General features: G+C 42.3%; 1 protein-coding gene across 1 annotated transcript in view; it reads right to left on the bottom strand.

Annotated features, from left to right (window-relative positions):
* Positions 1-9,607: 9,607 nt before the first annotated feature.
* LOC126184540 (transforming growth factor-beta-induced protein ig-h3-like) overlaps positions 9,608-18,560 on the bottom strand; it is a 356,879-nt gene continuing 347,926 nt past the window's right edge. Inside the window, exon 14 of the mRNA XM_049926949.1 lies at positions 9,608-10,311. Coding sequence (XP_049782906.1) covers positions 10,222-10,311 — 90 coding nt within the window. The 3' untranslated portion in view covers positions 9,608-10,221. The remainder of the gene's footprint in view (positions 10,312-18,560) is intronic.

The raw sequence follows: 18,560 nt of genomic DNA, 5'->3' as shown, positions 1-18,560 counted from the left end.
ACTCTTGCTCACCTTACCATTCTTCTTTGGTACCACCATATGGGCACCAGGTAGACAGTAATTCAGTATGGTGTTTTTTGGGGACAATAACTTAAGGCTACTAATTCTGAATGTTATTGGAAATGTTGTTAGCCCAGCAAAACTTGCTACCATTCTATCAAATAATTCATGGTTGTGAGTTTGTTGTAAATCTATTATAGGTATGTTTCAAGTTGTAAATAAACTGTCCTGAGTATCACTGTTACAACTTAAGAAATAATGGTTCTAAAATTCATCTATTTTACTTTTGTAGTTCACGATCTTTTATATCCAATTTGCCATTTTTTACAACAAATCGTGATCTGTCTTGTATGTTATGAGATATATTACAATTTCAAATTGTGGATACCACAAGCACTTCAGTTTCATCATTGGCCACTAATGTTTTCCTGTGTAACATTGGCACCAATGTGGTAAGGGTTATAAAAAAAAGTCTGCAACGTTTTGATTGTGGTACTTCATATTATTTTAAATAATATTTTCCTTCACTATTGAAGCCAGAACATAAAGTAAACAAAAATCTATAAAGTGGGCCTGCTTGGCTTCGTATCTCATTACCTGAAATAACCAAAATGGAAATCCTTTAACACAAGATGGTGTTAACAGAATTCTCACTGTAAATGTTGCATTTCACCCTCAGGAAGTACTATGATGGGTTATTGGTCTGAGAGATGATATAAATGTTGCTCTAGCACTATTATAAGCAGAAAGCACTCCATAGATTTAATAAGCCTCCACTACACACAATGTGCAATGGAACATGCTCCCATTCAACCCGAGTTAAACTTTATCACTTATCTCTCTGTACTGACTAGGTAATTACTGTACAAAATTTCACAAACTGAAGATATATTACATTTTTTAAACAATGTACACAATTGCAACTGGTTAAAACACTGAAGTTTAACACACAGACTGGCACACACTTACCGATGGATATTTCACTGCCAGGCACACAGTGCTAGGTGCTAGGCTCTGCTGTGGCCTCAAGTGGCTACGTAGTGTCAGGCATCTAGTTCTACTGTGGCTGCCTGCAGCCACATGGCAGACAGTGTGTTCAAGAAATAAAAAAGTATTTCTTATTGAAGATATAATGGAAAATCTCATTTAAAAATGTGTCCAGTAATAGAGCTGGGCCATCCCCTTGCCGAAAAGCACAACACAAACCTATTCATTTGGTGCTTCAGCAACACAATGGGGTGTGCAGACAACTGTCATTTGCTGTGCTTCTCATAATACACCATGGGATGCTACATGGACACAATCATGTAGCCCATTATTGTAGCCTGGATGTGCAATTATTGTGTGCAAACATGTATAGATGTAAAAAAAAATTAACAAATGATGGCACTCTAGCAATTTTAGGCCTCTACACAGATGAAAATCGATGGTATGCTGGTAAGAGCTGGCAGTTTATGAATCACACATATATCTGTACAGTACATGTATGGTTAAGAAACATACCTGCTACACCTAGTACTAAAAAAGAAATAATGTTGTGGGGAGTTTTTAATGTATGTTATTTAACTGAAAGTGCTAAGAAAGACCTTAGTTGTTCAGTGTTTTTGCAGTTTTGAACCAGTTAGAGAGGTACAGTGAAAAATCTGTAACCATAAACTCTATCTTATGACAGTCTCCTGTATATAGAGTACTGACAGTTTAATATTAAACATGCATAGATGAGTTTTCATCACAATTTCAAGAGGTATTTCCACAATCACCAAAAAATTGCCAGTCTTCATAAATGATGGATTAAGGAAAAAATCGTTAATGCAAAAAAGGAGCTTAATATTACTATTTCAGTATCTAAGATGACAAAATCATTTGCTTCAAATTGTAGCAATGGTTAATACTTCAAAAGGAAACTGATGCCTGAAAAATAATGAAAACTCCTTTGGAAACACAGCAGAGAAGCCCAGCCCCATGAAAGTCTGCCCTCCCCTACCCTGGCCATTGCTGTCTTGATCTGCATCCCTTCCTCCATGCCATTCTGTAAAAGTGTAGCTAGGAGCTTTGTCCATACGGGCTTTTGGTTCCCTCATGTCCATGAACATGCAAATATGGTCAAAGGCTTAGGATAAAGAGTATTCTGTGCACCCACTGTTTACTGTTACCCTTAATCTCTGTACACTGCTTGCCAGTGTCTCATGCTAATAGTTATCAAACATGATTTTAATCACAATAAATAAAACAGAGAATGATTGACACCAGACTGAATTGAACATTTGATATTCTACTACATTTGTAGAGGAGACCAAGCTCTGCGACATTTGCTTTCATGCCACGAAGTTGACTATGGTTTTATGCCATTGAAGAATAAAGGTCCTCAGTGTCCTAGCACAAAATACTCCGTCACAAGTGTGGCTAAAACGACTGCAAATAACCTTTCTAAGACTGAGGGAATGGCAATGAACAACATGTACTAAATTCTGTGGGGGTGCACAGAAAAAACAATACTAAAACAATGTTGTCACTCTATTAAAAGAGTCTCCAATATCAGTATCTGGATGCAAACAAATGAAACATACTTGTATGGGCTACCAAGCTATTTTCCAAATAAGCTAACTACTTTCCATTCAGTATTAGCATATGAGGATACATTCCAAATAGAGATGAGAAATTTATAAATGATACAGTACACAAAAAGAAATTCAGTGATGTACTTTTTTTAAACAATACAAATTGTTGCTGTTTACAAAATCCACCCTGCCCCTCAGGATAAAAAAGGCTCAGAAGCTGCAAATATTATGCCAAGCAAATCACACAGTTACCTCAATATTTAGTTTGTGAATTATGTTTAATCTCCTACCACCACTCAGGTAGCCATATATTATTTTCACTTTTTATTAACACATTATTGCACGCTGTTGGTACAGTTCTGTATGTATGGAGCCATGATTGAGTGTGGCTGGAGACAGTACACTGCTCTTAATGAAAATAGTAGAATAATACATACATTTTCAGAAAAATAGCATTCACATGAGAGTACCGGTAATTGTTTCATAATTTATTTACATTTCTTTTTAATTAGTCCTTTTTTTTTAAAAATAGTCGTCTAAACATCCACGTTCAATTCTGAAACTGCTGATACGGCGTGGGAATGAATGTTCTAAATGATGTGCTGACACGAGTCATTTCATATATTCAGCAGCAAATATAGAGAAAGAACTCTTTGAGTCTGTGACAACTTTCGTTTTTTAATGAGACTTTGGTGAATATGTTGCAACAAACCAATTAACGCGTTTTTCGATTCTATGTGCAATTTTCTGGAGAACTCTGTTACTATGGCACATCATTAATCAACTAGGGAAAGCACGTAAAATTTGGCAAATTAACTGGAAGACATGTCGTACGCATATTTTGCCACGGATGAACGAACACAGTATAGTTTATTAGAATACAAGAGAAAACACTCTTATCCACATGTTAACTACATAGTTTTATTGCGTGGTTAACACACAGTCCCCCTCCTCGGACACTCCATAGTCCATTTGAGACTGCACCCAAACGGCCGTGGCTGGCCTAAACTTTCACGTCAACTCGATTTGTACTCGGCGATCGAAGTATCGACATACTTCGCGAACGCTGGGCTACGTCATTTTGACGTCACTTCCTTAGCCCGTTCGGGTGAAACGGAGCTTTCCCAACACAGATTGGGTTCTTTTCCCGCCATTTTCCCCCCAAATCGCCATCTTGGATCACGTCACGGGAGGGGAAGGGACGACAGTGTTCTCTGGTAGCGGCACTGTGAGCTAGGTCAGTTGGACTCTGGACCTCATGGTGAACGCACTGGATAGAGCTATTGCCTATGACAACTCAAATTGTTTAAATAAACAATGTATGCAAAACAAAACTAACGTCCATCCTATCCCGCAGCCCAGCACAGACTAAGTGCCTTTCCCTCCAATTTCGTGATGGGGAAGGGAAGGGGAGGGGAGGGAAAGGGGGAGGGGTGGTGGGAGGGGAAGGTAGCGGATGGGGAGGGGAGGTGGTTTGGTGGAGGTAGCCCAGTTGATCTATTTTCCCGCCAAAATTTGAATTCCTGCCATGACGTCATTGTGACATCTTGGTCCGCCATCTTGAATAAATTATGCAACAATGCAACATTGGGCTGTGCTCTCTTCGTTCAAAATGTTCAAATGTGTGTGAAATAGTATGGGACTTAACTGCTAAGGTCAACATTCCCTAAGCTTACACACTACTTAACATAAATGATCCTAAGGACAAACACACACACCCATGCCAGAGGGAGGACTCGAACCTCAGCTGGGAACCGCCGCACAGTCCATGACTGCAGCTTCCTAGACTGCTCGGCTAATCCCGCGCGGCTGGCTCTCTTCGTCCTACTACTATTGTGCATTGCCAATCACTTGTAAAATTGAGTTCTAAGCATCAGATATTAGCAGCTAAGGCAATGGAGCAGCATTGTCCGCAAGAAGCCTGCACCTGTAGCCATGGCACTCGAAATGCGGACATTAAGTCAGCTACCAGAAGCTTCGCTGTAGGTGATAACCCATACCAGTGATTCTCTGATCTCAGCAGTGCTACAAAGAACGATGACGAGATCGTCTGCATAAGTAGTCCAGCTGAACACATGGGAACTGAGAGACATCCCAGACAGGTGTAGATGGAGGCCGCAGAGCAATGGTTCCATGGCGAAAGCATACAAGGTACAGAGGGCAGGGAGCCTTGACACATCGAACGACAGATCAAGAAGGGAGGAGCGAGGTGGCCAATGCAGATTCATCGTTATATCTCCAGAAACTGAGCCAAAGGAGAGTCAGGAGACTGCCATAATGTTGGCAGGTTGCTGACGTTGTGCAGGGTACTGCATAATATAATGCACATAGAGGGCAGACCCGATATCGCTTTGGGTATCTAAGCACCACCCATCATCAGTCGTAAGAACATTAACCATAGTGCTTCGTTACTGGCTCTGTTCTGCTTCACATGTTACATAGGTGTATGCTCCTGTGATAACCTGTCATTTGCCCATGCTCTGACCATATCTCCTTCAAGGTGATGTCTAGAGAGGGATTTGAGCTGTGCTTTGTCAGATTCATCATTGCGTGATGCTCTGGCGCATATAGCATCATCATAGTCCATTCGTGGAGGATGCTGAAGTAGAGATCCTGGATTCATCGCCACCGTGCTACCACCTGGCGTCTACGACTGCCAGTGGTCAGGTCAAGTAAGATGGATCATGGTCGGTTTCCATGGTCCCTGGCCGCACCACAGCCTTTGGCGGCAGAGATTGATGGCACAAATATGTGCATCATGGTCAGAGAATTCAATAGGCTAGACCTCAGCAGCCTGCATCCTACCAACAATAGCATAGGAGATATGAAGACGATCGAGGCTACTGGAAGAATGGTTAGTGAAACGTGTAAACCCTAGACAACATGAACATGCTCGCTACAGTCCACAAGGTTGAGGAGCTGGAGAACTGCCACTAACGTTGCACAGAGAGAGTGACTTAGCAGTTGGTCTTTGGGCGTCTGAGTGTAGTTGAAGTTGCCTCCCATCATCAGTACATCCTGTTGACCCAAGAAGAGATGTGCAACTGCCTCGCAGAAGAAAGTTGAACGTCCACAGTGGCAACTCGAACCAGATGGCTCATAGACATTGATGATTCTGACGTCACTAAACGTGAGAGCTGGCATCAGGAAGAAAGCAACTGTATCAGCGAGGATACCGTCATGAAGAACGATCGGCACCCCACTATCAGTAGAGGAAGCATGGGAGACTTGTGTCATAAATCCATAGGGAGCACATGCAATTGCAACGTGAACCTCCTGAGGGAGGGCAACGTCAGCGTCTGCAACATACAGCATTTCATGGAGTAAAGCCAGTTTGTGCCATGCGCAAATCTATTGACATTGACCGTGACTATTAGATAAGTTTGAGACGCTGCCATCGCCAATGGCCAGTGTGGCCGAGCGGTTCTAGGCGCTTCAGTCTGGAACCGCGCGACCGTTAAGGTCGCAGGTTCGAATCTTGCCTTGGGCATGGATGTGTGTGATGTCTTTAGGTTAGTTAGGTTTAAGTAGTTGTAAGTTCTGGGGGACTGATGACCTCAGATATTAAGTCCGATAGTGTTCAGAGCCATTTGAAACACTTTTTTGCCGTCGCCAACGTGATGGGTGACGCAAACATGAAGGAAGCACAGGGAGATCACAGCTAGGCCCCTGTGGAAGGGCACATCACTGTGACTGGGAGGAAGTCGACCCCACCGAGGGGGTTCCATCGCTATGTGTACTTCCTGAACGTAGATCCTCAGCATCGATATCATCCACCCAGGAGACAGATGTCTCACTGGGGCGATTCAGTGAAACACTATCAGAGGTGCCCCGAAAGGTAGCGTCAGACACAGAAATGAAGGCAACCACATCAGACGCAGTCGGGGGAAGGTCAGTGTCTGTAGGTGGATGTTGACTGGATACAGAAGTGGGGAGAGACATCGCATCATCCGGTGCCAGAGTGTCAGAGGACAGCGCATCATCAGTAGGAGGGTCGTCATCCTGTACCCACATCCAATGGAGATAGTCATCAGAAGGGGTACGGCATTGTCTCTTCCGTTTGCTCGACGACGATTGCTTCGTAACATGTTGTTCTGTGTCGGATGGCGAGCGGCTGTCGTCCGACATACGTCCAGACGGCAGTACAGCTCCATGATCAACTACCATGAGGTCGGGACAGACGGTTTGTCTGCTGACGGCCATCGTCCATTGGTACTGCGTCCGATGGCAGTGTAGGAGAGACAGCAAAACGTCCATCAAGTTGTCAAGAGGAGTCGAAGTCGACGCCAGTGCCGACTAATTGAGAGTGGGTGCAGCAAGCAGTCCCTATGCGGACGCATAAGATAGAGGTAACACACTGGGCGCCGCAGGGGGAGCGACGTCTCTGATCAACGGCTGAACCAGTCTACGATGGAGACATACAGAGCTGACATGGTCTTCCTAGCCATAAACTGAACAAGTGCACAGCTAGCCATAGTTCATGACGACAGCCCTACAACTGGCAATAACCAAGTAGGAAGGCACGTGTTCCCTCAGATCAATTTTTATCTGGCGGACACAATTGAGGACATGGTAGGCTTAGAACGTCTTCCACGTTTCAGCAACGCGACTGACGACGTTGCCATAAGGTTTAAAAGCGACCACCACAACGTCCGACGGCACCTCAAACGGGAGTTCAGAAACTCTCAACTGTCGGAGGCCAAAACCAGCGTGATCAACCACGACGCTCCCTACGTGGCCGTCAGAGTATCGGTACTTGATATCATTATCGGGACGCCGCACAACATAGGAGCACAGCTCCTCATTCGCCAGATTTATGTGCACAGTATAACTGAAGATCGAGAAATGAATTCCGAGAACATATTACGGCGGGAGACAACTGTATAAACTGTTCTATTTCAACGCCTTTGGTCGTTCATGATCCAAAGAAGAAGTCAATTTAATCATGGCTCAGCGGTAGCAAAATGTCATGATGGTCGATGAAGATAAGCTGCTATGCACAAATAAACAAACGCGCCCCCTCTCACAACGAGCACCACAGTGCCTTGGAGACAACAGCACTTTAAAAATTTCTCATACTTTTGAGATGCACAATACGCTACACACAATTTAGAAGCAAAATACTGACCTAGTGCTGCGAGAAATATAGCACTCGTAGTTCCGGAAGGGATGACGTCACATCAGACTATGTGCAGCAGAATACAGACAGCTGTGTCACTTCTCTGAGTTGATCATAACTTGGTTCAAGAATGGTTCAAATGGCTCGGAGCACTATGGGACTTAACATCTGAGGTCATCAGTCCCCTAGAACTTAGAACTAATTAAACCAAACTAACCTACGGACATCACACACATCCATGCCCAAGGCAGGATTCGAACCTGCGACCGTAGCAGTCGCGCGGCTCCGGACTGAAGCGCCTAGTACCGCTTGACCACAACGGCCGGCGATCATAGCTTGGCTGTCCATAACTTCAATACTTGACTCTAGTTTCTAGTTATCGCGGAGAGAGCGCTACAAAACATGTTTTCCTCCATTATATTAGGATACCAGCACGCATGTTAAGAGAAATGGCATTGTTTTAGTGCAAATTCCGACTCGCATGCAATGAGAAATGGTGTAATTCTAGTGCGATTTCCGCCCCGCATTCGAAGGGAAATTGCGTAATTTCACTGCGATATTTAGAATGTGCTGGAGAACATTAGCATATGATAAGTACCGGCCGCCACAGTTAACGACATTTGAAACGTCTTGGAAAGATGAGTTCAATGATGGGGGCGAGGGGACCAAACAGCGAGGTCGTCGGTCGCATCGGATCAGAGAACGATGGGGTAGTAAATGGGCCGTCCCTTTAAAAGGCACCATCACGGCATTTGCCTGAAGTGATGCAGGGAAATCACGGAAAACCTAAGTCAGGATGGCCGGACGCAGGTTTGAACCGCCGTCCTCCTGAATGCGTGTCCAAAGTGCTAACCACTGCGCCACCTCGCTCGGTAGATCAACGATATAATGTTTGCTAAGGCCTAGCGAAATTTTCACAAAACCAGCCAGATAACTTCTACACTTACATCTATACTCTGCATACCTCTGTGGAGCACATGGCACATGGTACGTCCCATTGTACCTGCCAGTTATTATGGTTTTCCCCACTCCATTCATACATGGAGTGCGGGAAGAATGACTGTTTAAATGTCTCTATGCACGCTGTAATTAATCTAATCGTATTCTCACGCCACTATGAGAGCGATACTAAGTAGAAGCGCCAAAGCATGCTCAAGGGGCTTTCCCTTCTACTATTAATTGATCAGAACTTGGTTCAGTGCCGGAAACACGTAGCAGATGAGAGACAGCACCATTCCTCTTGTTGCGACAGTGGTATTTAGAAAATAATGTTACTGCTTTGTGTAAATATTTTTGTAGAATGTGAGAAGCTTTATATCATTGAACCCCTCTTTCCAAGAGGTTTCAGGTGCCATTAAAAAGAAAATTTTTCCAATGAAGTACCGGTATATCAGTAGATTCAAGTGTTACCAACAGATCTATAGCAAGCCCATTTCTGTGCTACTACTAGGCAGAAACTTTATTCCGACACCTAGAACTGTTTACGAAACACTCGAGGAGTCCAAGTTACGTGGTTCACCCTGTATATAATAAAAAGTTTTAAAAATTACTTAAAAATAGTACTTTCATCTGGGTGCATGTACATACGGCCAGTAAAATGTATTAGCGACACGGCTTTGCAGCTTACAAGTATCCAGAAACAAATGACTGGAAACTTCAAGCTCTGTGCTTCTTGGTACAGCCCTGGTTCTGTGGCACCAATTTTCCAATTTTCAGCTCTTTTCAGCTTCCTGTTTTGTTTTCAGCTATGGTGTTTGTTAAAGTCTATGGGGATGTCAGGCATCCACCTCACAGTGTTACGTTAAAATAGTTTGTGATTCCAAATAAATCTGTAATGACAATCTCAGTTGAATGAGCAAAATATTTCTGTGCTTTTGTGTGTGTGTGTGTGTAGCAAGAAGAAAATACAAAATTAATGAAACAAATAATATCAAGAGTAATAAAAATACAAATGGAATTTATTTTAATGTCATCACATGATTTATCCACTATAAACTACAACGCATTAAATACAAATGACAAATTAGTTAATTGTGATAATCAGTTGGTCGCATTAAGTGTTATTAAAAAAGTTAAAAAAGTTGAGACGTGGGTCACTTCTCCAGAAAGTAATAATCCGTTGAGATAAATACTGGTAAAGGTACCGTTACATGACCTAACAAGAAACGTTGTGCGGTGAAACGCGCTGACAAAGACGCGTCGTCGAGATGAATTAGTGTAAAAACGTAATGTATTCTTCTTACTGCTGCCATTCTGCGTTCCACGACTGTAGGTTCTTCCGAATTCCTTGCAGAATGTTTAACGTGGCAAGTCACTCAATACACAGTAACAGGAACAGCCATATACAGCCATACGATGAGTCTCGATCTTAGATGACGTATACGATAGGTCAATTGCAGAAATTCCCGAAAGAACTTTTATTGTGGTATTTAAATGATTTCACTCGTTTGACTGAGGGATTATTGGATGCATACGGCGAATTATATACGATTTCCTGTCGTGGCGAATTTTACGACGATGACGCGAAGTCATGCAAAACTCCGGTCATTGCTCTGGCAGCAGGACCTCGTTTATAACGTGGATCACACCGTTCGTATTCACAATATCGCAGTTCACCATCGTCGCGTCGTTCACCTGAAAAAGAAAGAAAATAATAAGCTACAAGAACTTGTAGAGTTTTGTGTAACAGTGTACAGTCTGAATCATAGTGTTTAATATTTTTAAATTGGTGGCAGTAAGACAAAGTGCGCGCACAAAATTCCACAAATTTTGTCTTAAAACAAGGAAAACGAGGGATACAATGAAACTAGCTTTGTCCGCCTTCAAAATAATCACGACATCACACACATCCATGCCCGAGGCAGGGTTCGAACCTGCGACCGTAGTAGTCGCGCGCTTCCGGACTGAAGCGCCTAGAACCGCTCGGCCACCACGGCCGGCCCAACCAGCGTCTTTGATGGAAAACATATAACAATTCCTAAACTTAGCCATTCTAGACGTCAGTACTACAATTACAATATCGCTTTTCAGTTGTTCTTCTGACAAAAACATATGCAAGATAGAAATTTCCAGCGATTGATGTTTGAGATTATGGAAAACACGGTGATGCTGGTGTACTGAGAAATGAGGTTTTTCATTAAAAAATTTGATCACATTGGCTTATTTTGCCTGGGCATTTCATTCTCCAAAGTGAGATTTGAAAGTGCTACGTGTGTTTGTTGGGCAAGAAGCATTTCCAATAACCACTCGTAGAACGATCATAACCTACAAGAAATTTATCAGCTGAAAAAGCGTTTCCAACGAGAGACTTTTTCCAGGAAGAGATGTTGTGCAAGACTCCTTCGATATTCCCTAATCAGAGTGGAGAACTTTATTGAAAGCCACAGGCTCTGATGTTCAAAATGCTGTAGCAATCATAAAGGCGGCTAAAATTCTGCATAATGCTGCCGTTGATAGCGATGGTAATGAATCTATATTATCTGCTGTCAAAAGCAAGCTAACGTCGGGGACAAACACAAGTCCACCAGTGAAATTAAATTTTTCTCAGACAGATGCAACGATTATAACCGCATTTTGCCGTTATTTTAATTAGTACAAGCAGTAAATTTACAATTAAGTTCATTTAAGGGCGTGTCCATTCAATGATATAAATGTGATCAGCCCAACATTTTTCTTACTGATTGCTGTATGAACTTACATGCGCACTAACCTATTATGTTTTATAGAGCGCGCGGCATTGCCTGTCCCGTGTCTAAACGCCTTTTTGTGCCCATACACATGTGCGCATTTGTAAAACATACTGTTAATCAGTATCGATCAATTCACAGCACATCTTGGGCACCTCTGTTAGCTGATTAGAGACAGTTAATCAAAATGACATAAGCTGACCTAGAGGGCACACAGGCAGGAGTTGTGGAGTGGCATTCGTGTCAGTTTTGCGTTGAATGAAGAAATAGTTGTGAGATTTCGTCACAAATGACTCTGGGTACACTTGCTACTGGTCTATATCCATTATACGAGGGTTAGTACTTAAATAGTGGCAACTATTTACTCACAACCGATACAAAAGAGTTACATGTTTGCATCTGTTACTGTCCTTCAAAGTAGTCACCAGCGTTGTGTAGAACACGTTGCCAGCGATATGGAAGGCGTAGTATACTGTTAGCAGAGCCTGTTCTGTTGATGGTGCGAATGGAGCGGCCTACTGCCTGTCGAATCTCTGGAAGAGTTCTGAAGCGAATGCCACGAAATGGTTCCTTCATCTTCGGAATCAAATCAAAGTCACAAGGACTTAAGTCCGGGGAGTATGGTGGATGGTACAGTGCTTCCCAGTCCAATCGACCCAACAGAGCAGCTACAGCTTGCGCTGTATGCGCCCGCGCATTGTCGTGCAAAATGATGGGTGGGTTGCCCAGAAAGTGTCGCCGCTTCTTTCGCAAAGCAGCTCCAAAAACGAACAGTAATACTGTGCAATGACGGTGCCCGTTGTTCCGGTTTCGAAAACATAATGACACCGTTATGTTAGACCGCTCGCTCACAAGTGACTGTGTTTCCCTCGGTTGTGCGCACGCCGGTGACGTGGGATGGGCGAGTCCATTTGCTCGGAGGTAAGGTAGGTATATCAACAACGTGTGCTATAAGCGACAATAATAGATTCCATTGCATAGTGTTTGAACAGTAGTGTTGCCACTTCAAAATGGTTCAAATGGCTCTGAGCACTACAGGACTTAATATCTGAGGTCATCAGTCCCCTAGAACTTAGAACCGCTTAAACCTAACCAACCTAAGGACGACACCTACATCCATGCCCCAGGCAAGATTCGAACCTACGACCGTAGCGGTCGCGCGGTTCCAGACTGTAGCGCCTAGAACCGCTCATCCACTCCGGCCGGCTAACGCACGTGACTACTTATAGTTTTTCAGGCTACAGAGTGCACATGCCGACTCTGAAAATGTTGTCAGCTGAGACTTGAAATATGAAGTTCAACACGATTCTGTGCTACACAGACGAAAAATGTAGTTGTACAGTATTTTAAGACTACACCAGTAACTTATACCACAGAAAAATTACGTGTATGAGAACGTGTCAACCAATATTGCCTATTTTGTAAGACTTGATTACTGCACGAAACATGCACCATTTCATAAACTGTGGTAAAGATTATTTTTATTTTCTCTCTTCATAATCTGTTCAGGAAATATATTTCTTTCATTTATCGTTTATCAGGATTATGCTATTTTGTTATTTCTTTCAAGACATTTATGTTGTCCTGTGAGCCATTGTACTACAATATAACTGTGGCCACACTACTTTCGACTCTCTCTCACACAAATAACTTGTTACAAGGGACAGACAAGTACTGTGGAGTTACCAGGATGCTAAAATGTTCAAAATTTACGCAATAGCTCGCAGCCATTGCAGGTTTTTTTAGTGAATGAATGAATGCACGTTTCAGTTGCAGGAACGCATGTGTAATACACACTGGTGAGTCAAAACTATACTTAATAGCGTACTTATACATCTTTCGAATTCTATGTGACGTGGTTTCGACAAGTCCTTAGTAGATTTTCGAAGGTATGTGATACCAGATGTCTACGAACAGGCCACGCAATTTCTTTAAATTACGGGCGGGTAGTTGTGACAGCAGCGCTGGTGGCCGATAGCGCCCCATATGAGCTCCATAGGGTTCGTATCTGACGAATTTGGTGGCCATGCTCTTCAAACCACTGTAACAAGATTCTGGACTTGTGACACAGGAAGTTATCCTATTGGAAGATTCTATCGCCGTCGGAGAAGACAAGCATGAAGGGATGCAGGTGGTTATAATAATGTTAACATAGTCAAAAGCAGTCACGATGCCTACGATTAATACCACAGGTCCCATGGAAGCCCAGGAGAACGTCCCTCATCGTATAATAGTCCTATCCCGCCTGTGTTTATAGCACGATCCATGTTTCCACCAGCCGTTTGTCTGGATGACGGCGTCTCTGGACACGGCCGCGGACCTCGTTAACACGAAACGTGATTCATCGGACCAAGCGAGAGGGTTCCGCGGTCACAGCTCGATGAATCCCGTGCCCACAGGAATCGTAAATGACGATGTCGTCGGGTCACCATGCGAACACATAGGGATCGTTGCTGCGGAGCCCCATGTTCAAAATGGGCACTGTTCAGTGTGGTCTAAAATACTTCTGCCTGCACCAATAATGTACTCAGTCGTGGGATTTGCTACAGATTGTCACCTATCCTGCTTTAAAGAGAGGAAAAGCCTTCAACCTCCATGTATTCTACTGAGGCATCGACGTGGGCAACTTGTGGTTTCACTGTCCTTCAATCAGTTTCCATATACACTTGCATGCGGACAGCTGACCAGTTTCGCCGTTTCCAAGATGCGCGTTCTCAGTCGCCGGGCCATAACAATCTGTCCTTTGCCAAAATCTCTAATGCCAGTGCATTTCCCCATTTGTAGTCCATATGGTGGCTAGAGTGATTCGCCTTTTTTTTCCTTTTTTTTCCCCTCCCTCTGTGCTACAGGCCCATTGCCCATACAATCTGACGTGAATAAGTGAATCAGGTTACGGCAAAATTTATTTATTGATTTCCCATTCACCTCTGCCCTGCTTACATACTTTCCTTACGATGTTACGTGCTCACAACGTCTACAGGTGCATTCAGTATCGCAGTGGGCAGCGGTCATAATATTTTGGCTTCAGTATACATCCTCTTGCTTTATTTTAATTTTTGTATGGTCTGTGCATAGTCCTATTCAGTGGTCGTATATCCCTATTCAGAATGATAAGTAAGGAGGACACATTTGGTTACTATAAGTTTGTGATGTCTTCGATTTTAAGCGAAGTGGGCTTTTCCCAGCGCTCCTACGACATGCATTGTATGGTACAATTTCATAATCGATTATCGAAGTAAAGTCGATTGCTACACCTAGCAACAAACTGTTTGACCCTACCCCATTTTATATCAAATGAATTACACTTTATTTGATACATGACATATTTATAACAACAGCATAACCTTCCTGATTCCATAGATACCACACACTCCCTCTGAAACTGTATTTTAGGAACTGTAACTGAAACTGTATTCTAGGATTCCCGTAAGAAATCCATATTTAGAATGTTGAAATCAGTTTAATTCGTCACCCCATATTTTTCTACCATATTTTGAGGATCCATGGCAACTAAATATCGTAATATGATAATTGGGTTCATGTGGGACTTGTTCAATTGATTAAATTAAAAATCGCATCACGTATTAACAAAAGGAGCTGTTCCGCGTTATTAATATTCAATTAAACAACTGTTTTGAAAAGTACCTTTCATTCAGTTGATGACGGAGGACAGAATATAACGTTTTAGACTTACAACGGTAACCCAACGCATCATCTGAATCAATATCAATAAAATATAAGTGGTAATATTAAGTTCTCGATAACTTCGCAAATACTACAGAGCCACACAATCTAAGATCAGTTTTGAAATCAATACGAAAATTCCAATAAGACGAGATACTTCACACATCAATTCTAAGTTGTTTTAAATTTCGTAAAAATTTCATTTATTTTGTGCTAAGATGACAGATAAGATTGAGGAAATAATAGTGGACTCAAGTATGGTTGACACTCCACTGATACACATTCAAACAAATTTAATAAGCAAACGAAAAACTCTCTTAAGTTCATACTAATATAAATTAAAATAACACTAGCCTCCAGGCAGCTTAATTATGAACTTTTTTTTATTCTTCATGTTTGTGACCTCACATCCCTTAAACTGGTGGGGAGAGGATTGTCTTTAATATATTTTGGAGAGATGCCAAACCGGCAGTTCAGAGTGAATTGAGAGGTCGTTTAGACCTGCAGTTCTTTTAATTTATACGAATACCATCCAAAAGTAGATTGGTAATAGTGCATATGCATGTCGAATATCAACGTTATTGGGAACATCTTTTGTAATTCGTTTACGAAATAAATATTGTGCTATGAGGAAAAGCTTTGACTTATGAGTATTAACATAGCACACAGATACAAAACCTGAGCAAAAGTGAACTTTGGGATCAGAAACCTGGAATGGACTGTAGCCATTAAATTCATCAGATTACAGCGACGAAATCCACAAGTTGTATTTGTGGCGTGGCTGAGTGAGGGCTCAGACTTGATTGTCATCGACCCCAGGTATAGGTAACGTCACAACCGTTATTTTTCAATCAGGTATAAAATAGTACATTCATCGCAGTTACGTATTTGGTGAGGCAGCTTCGCCTTGTTTCACTTAAACGTGGCTACAGTGATCTCTGACATACGGATTCTAGGTCGCTTTTGACAGAATTTAATATTTATGTTGTCTGTCAGGCAGATACGTTTCCCAACTCCAAGTATTCTCCCAACATTGTCTCCGCTGAGTCAGTACATTAACGTGTGAACACACACTTAAATTCCTCAATCACTCTGTTCCGAATCACAACCAGATCATGAATCGATGGATTATTGATATGAGGCTGGGTATTTCGTAAGTACAACGTTTATTATGATTGATTCCTGACTGTTCCCAGAATTTTATTTTTACATTTGTCCTCATATGACCTCCGGAAGTTCTTCAAGTAGGCCTATGTGAAAAATGTAAAGCTGTACCGTAATTCGGATTCATCGTTAGACTGCAGGTTCATCTAGTTGTATAACGTACAGTAAAGCACGAGCTGTTCAAACTGATTTTCCGGTTGATGACTGCTTTTAATAAATTTTACGAGTCTGAACTTGTGATATTGATAGTATGCAGCCATGATAGTAACGAAATCATCCAACTTTGCAACAATATAATAACACCACTGACAGTAGTAGTATTTCTTTGAGTATATACTACTGGATGATTAGCACCACGCTTACTCTGACAATGTTGTCTGGCAAGCGTAAATTACAGGACAAGTCTCTCTTTATATGGCAGAAGGAAACATCATCAGATTATGTCTGTAATTTCATAGTGTATCTTCTTCGTTAGACCTCTCATCTGCAAACATGTGGTCCATTTCCACAAACTGCTCTGACTGGTGGGTTTGCTAGAAACATGCAAACATGTCAATGTCAGTCTCCGTGTCAGCGACAGTGTGACATTTAATGCACACTACATAATTTTTCTACATACAGCTGCCTCCAATAAACAGTATGCAGTCACGAATCACGTGCTCGGAACTTCTACCAGCAGCGAACCACCCGCTATTCGGCTTTCGGTGGTAGTTGAACGACAGGGAAAGCCAGGTTACTTGTCGTGACGTAATACTAACGACTTAAGCTGCGCAGGAGTGGCAACGTTAGACGTTCTTATATTGTGCAATGTCCACTACAAATTATTGTTATTTGTAGTAAATGACAAAGATTTTGTGCTATATGAGAGATGGTTGGGAAGATTAAGACGTTCCATGAAATTTAAGCTTTAGTAATAACAAAAAAAGGAAACCTTCGAGACAGTCTATCACCAAAATATGCCTTATGAAGATCTACAAACATCAGACGGGTTTCTTGATCGGTGTTTGGACTTTTCTCTGTTACTTGTTTCAAACGAAACACATTGTGGGTGCAAGCGCTGCGAGCTTTGAGTCCTGACTGCTCTTCTTTCTGTTGATCCTTGTATTCTGATTCCATCAGATTTATTAGAATCCTTCCATACAAACGACTCATCGCACTTGTCACTGAACTCCCTCTGTAATTTGCACGATTCAGTTTATTTACTTTCTTGTAAATGGACGACACCCAGGCATCGTTCCACTGAGCTGGTACACGTTGGTCGGTTGATTCGGGGGAGAGGACCAAACAACAAGGTCATCGGCCATATCGGATTAGGGAAGAATGGGGAAGGAAGGCGGCCGTGCTCTTTCAAAAAACCCATCGCGGCATTTGCCTGAAGCGATTTAGAGAAATCACGGAAAACCTAAATCAGGATGGCTGTACTAAAGTTTGAACCGTCGTCCTCCCGAATGCGAGTCCAGTGTGCTAGCCACCCACCTTGGTCGGTACCTGGTACAAGAGCACCGTCTAAGAACATGTTTATATACCAGGTCAAGACTTCGAATAGTTTCCTTATTCCACACTTGATGAATTCTCCTAGGATTCCTGCTGGACCTATACGTCGGCCATTTTTCAATTTATGTAGAGTTCTCTTAAATGTGGGAACGTCGAGGTTTATCTAGTCTTCTTCGATTAATATTTCAGTCTGTGAAATGGTTTTATATTCATCCTTTTTTCTGTCAGTAACGACTCGTAGTGGTCTACCCATTGTTTTCTTGATATTAATTGTATACTGGTACGATTCTTCTCGTTTGACTTAACACTTGTAATAAATTTCCATACTTCTGAACACTTTGCTCCTTCTTAATGTGTGTTAACCTCAGTGCACTTTCTACTGATATGGATGAAATCTGCTCCTATACACTGTATTTTGCGGATGATGAAGTCCAGACTGCCAACGGAGAAGATAATCTAAAATATAAAATTTTAATTCACTTCTTCAGCTTCCAACGTTATAGTAGATAAATTAGAAACTTAAATTTAATTTAAGGTCTATACGATCACATGTAGTATAACGCTTCCCCATTACGTCCAATGTTGTGTGCTATTCCAATGTTGGAAAGCCCTAGTAATAGTGACAATATAAGGGGAGATGCCCCCCTCCCCCCCAAGAACCATGGACCTTGCCGTTGGTGGGGAGGCTTGCGTGCCTCAGCGATACAGATGGCCGTACCGTAGGTGCAACCACAACGGAGGGGTTTCTGTTGAGAGGCCAGACAAACGTGTGGTTCCTGAAGAGGGGCAGCAGCCTTTTCAGTAACTGCAGGGGCAACAGTCTGGATGATTGACTGATCTGGCCTTGTAACACTA

The sequence above is a fragment of the Schistocerca cancellata genome, chromosome 4, assembly GCF_023864275.1.
Source record: "Schistocerca cancellata isolate TAMUIC-IGC-003103 chromosome 4, iqSchCanc2.1, whole genome shotgun sequence".
NCBI lineage: Eukaryota > Metazoa > Arthropoda > Insecta > Orthoptera > Acrididae > Schistocerca > Schistocerca cancellata.
Note: the sequence above shows the minus strand (reverse complement) of the source record. Positions and strands in the feature narration are given on the sequence as shown.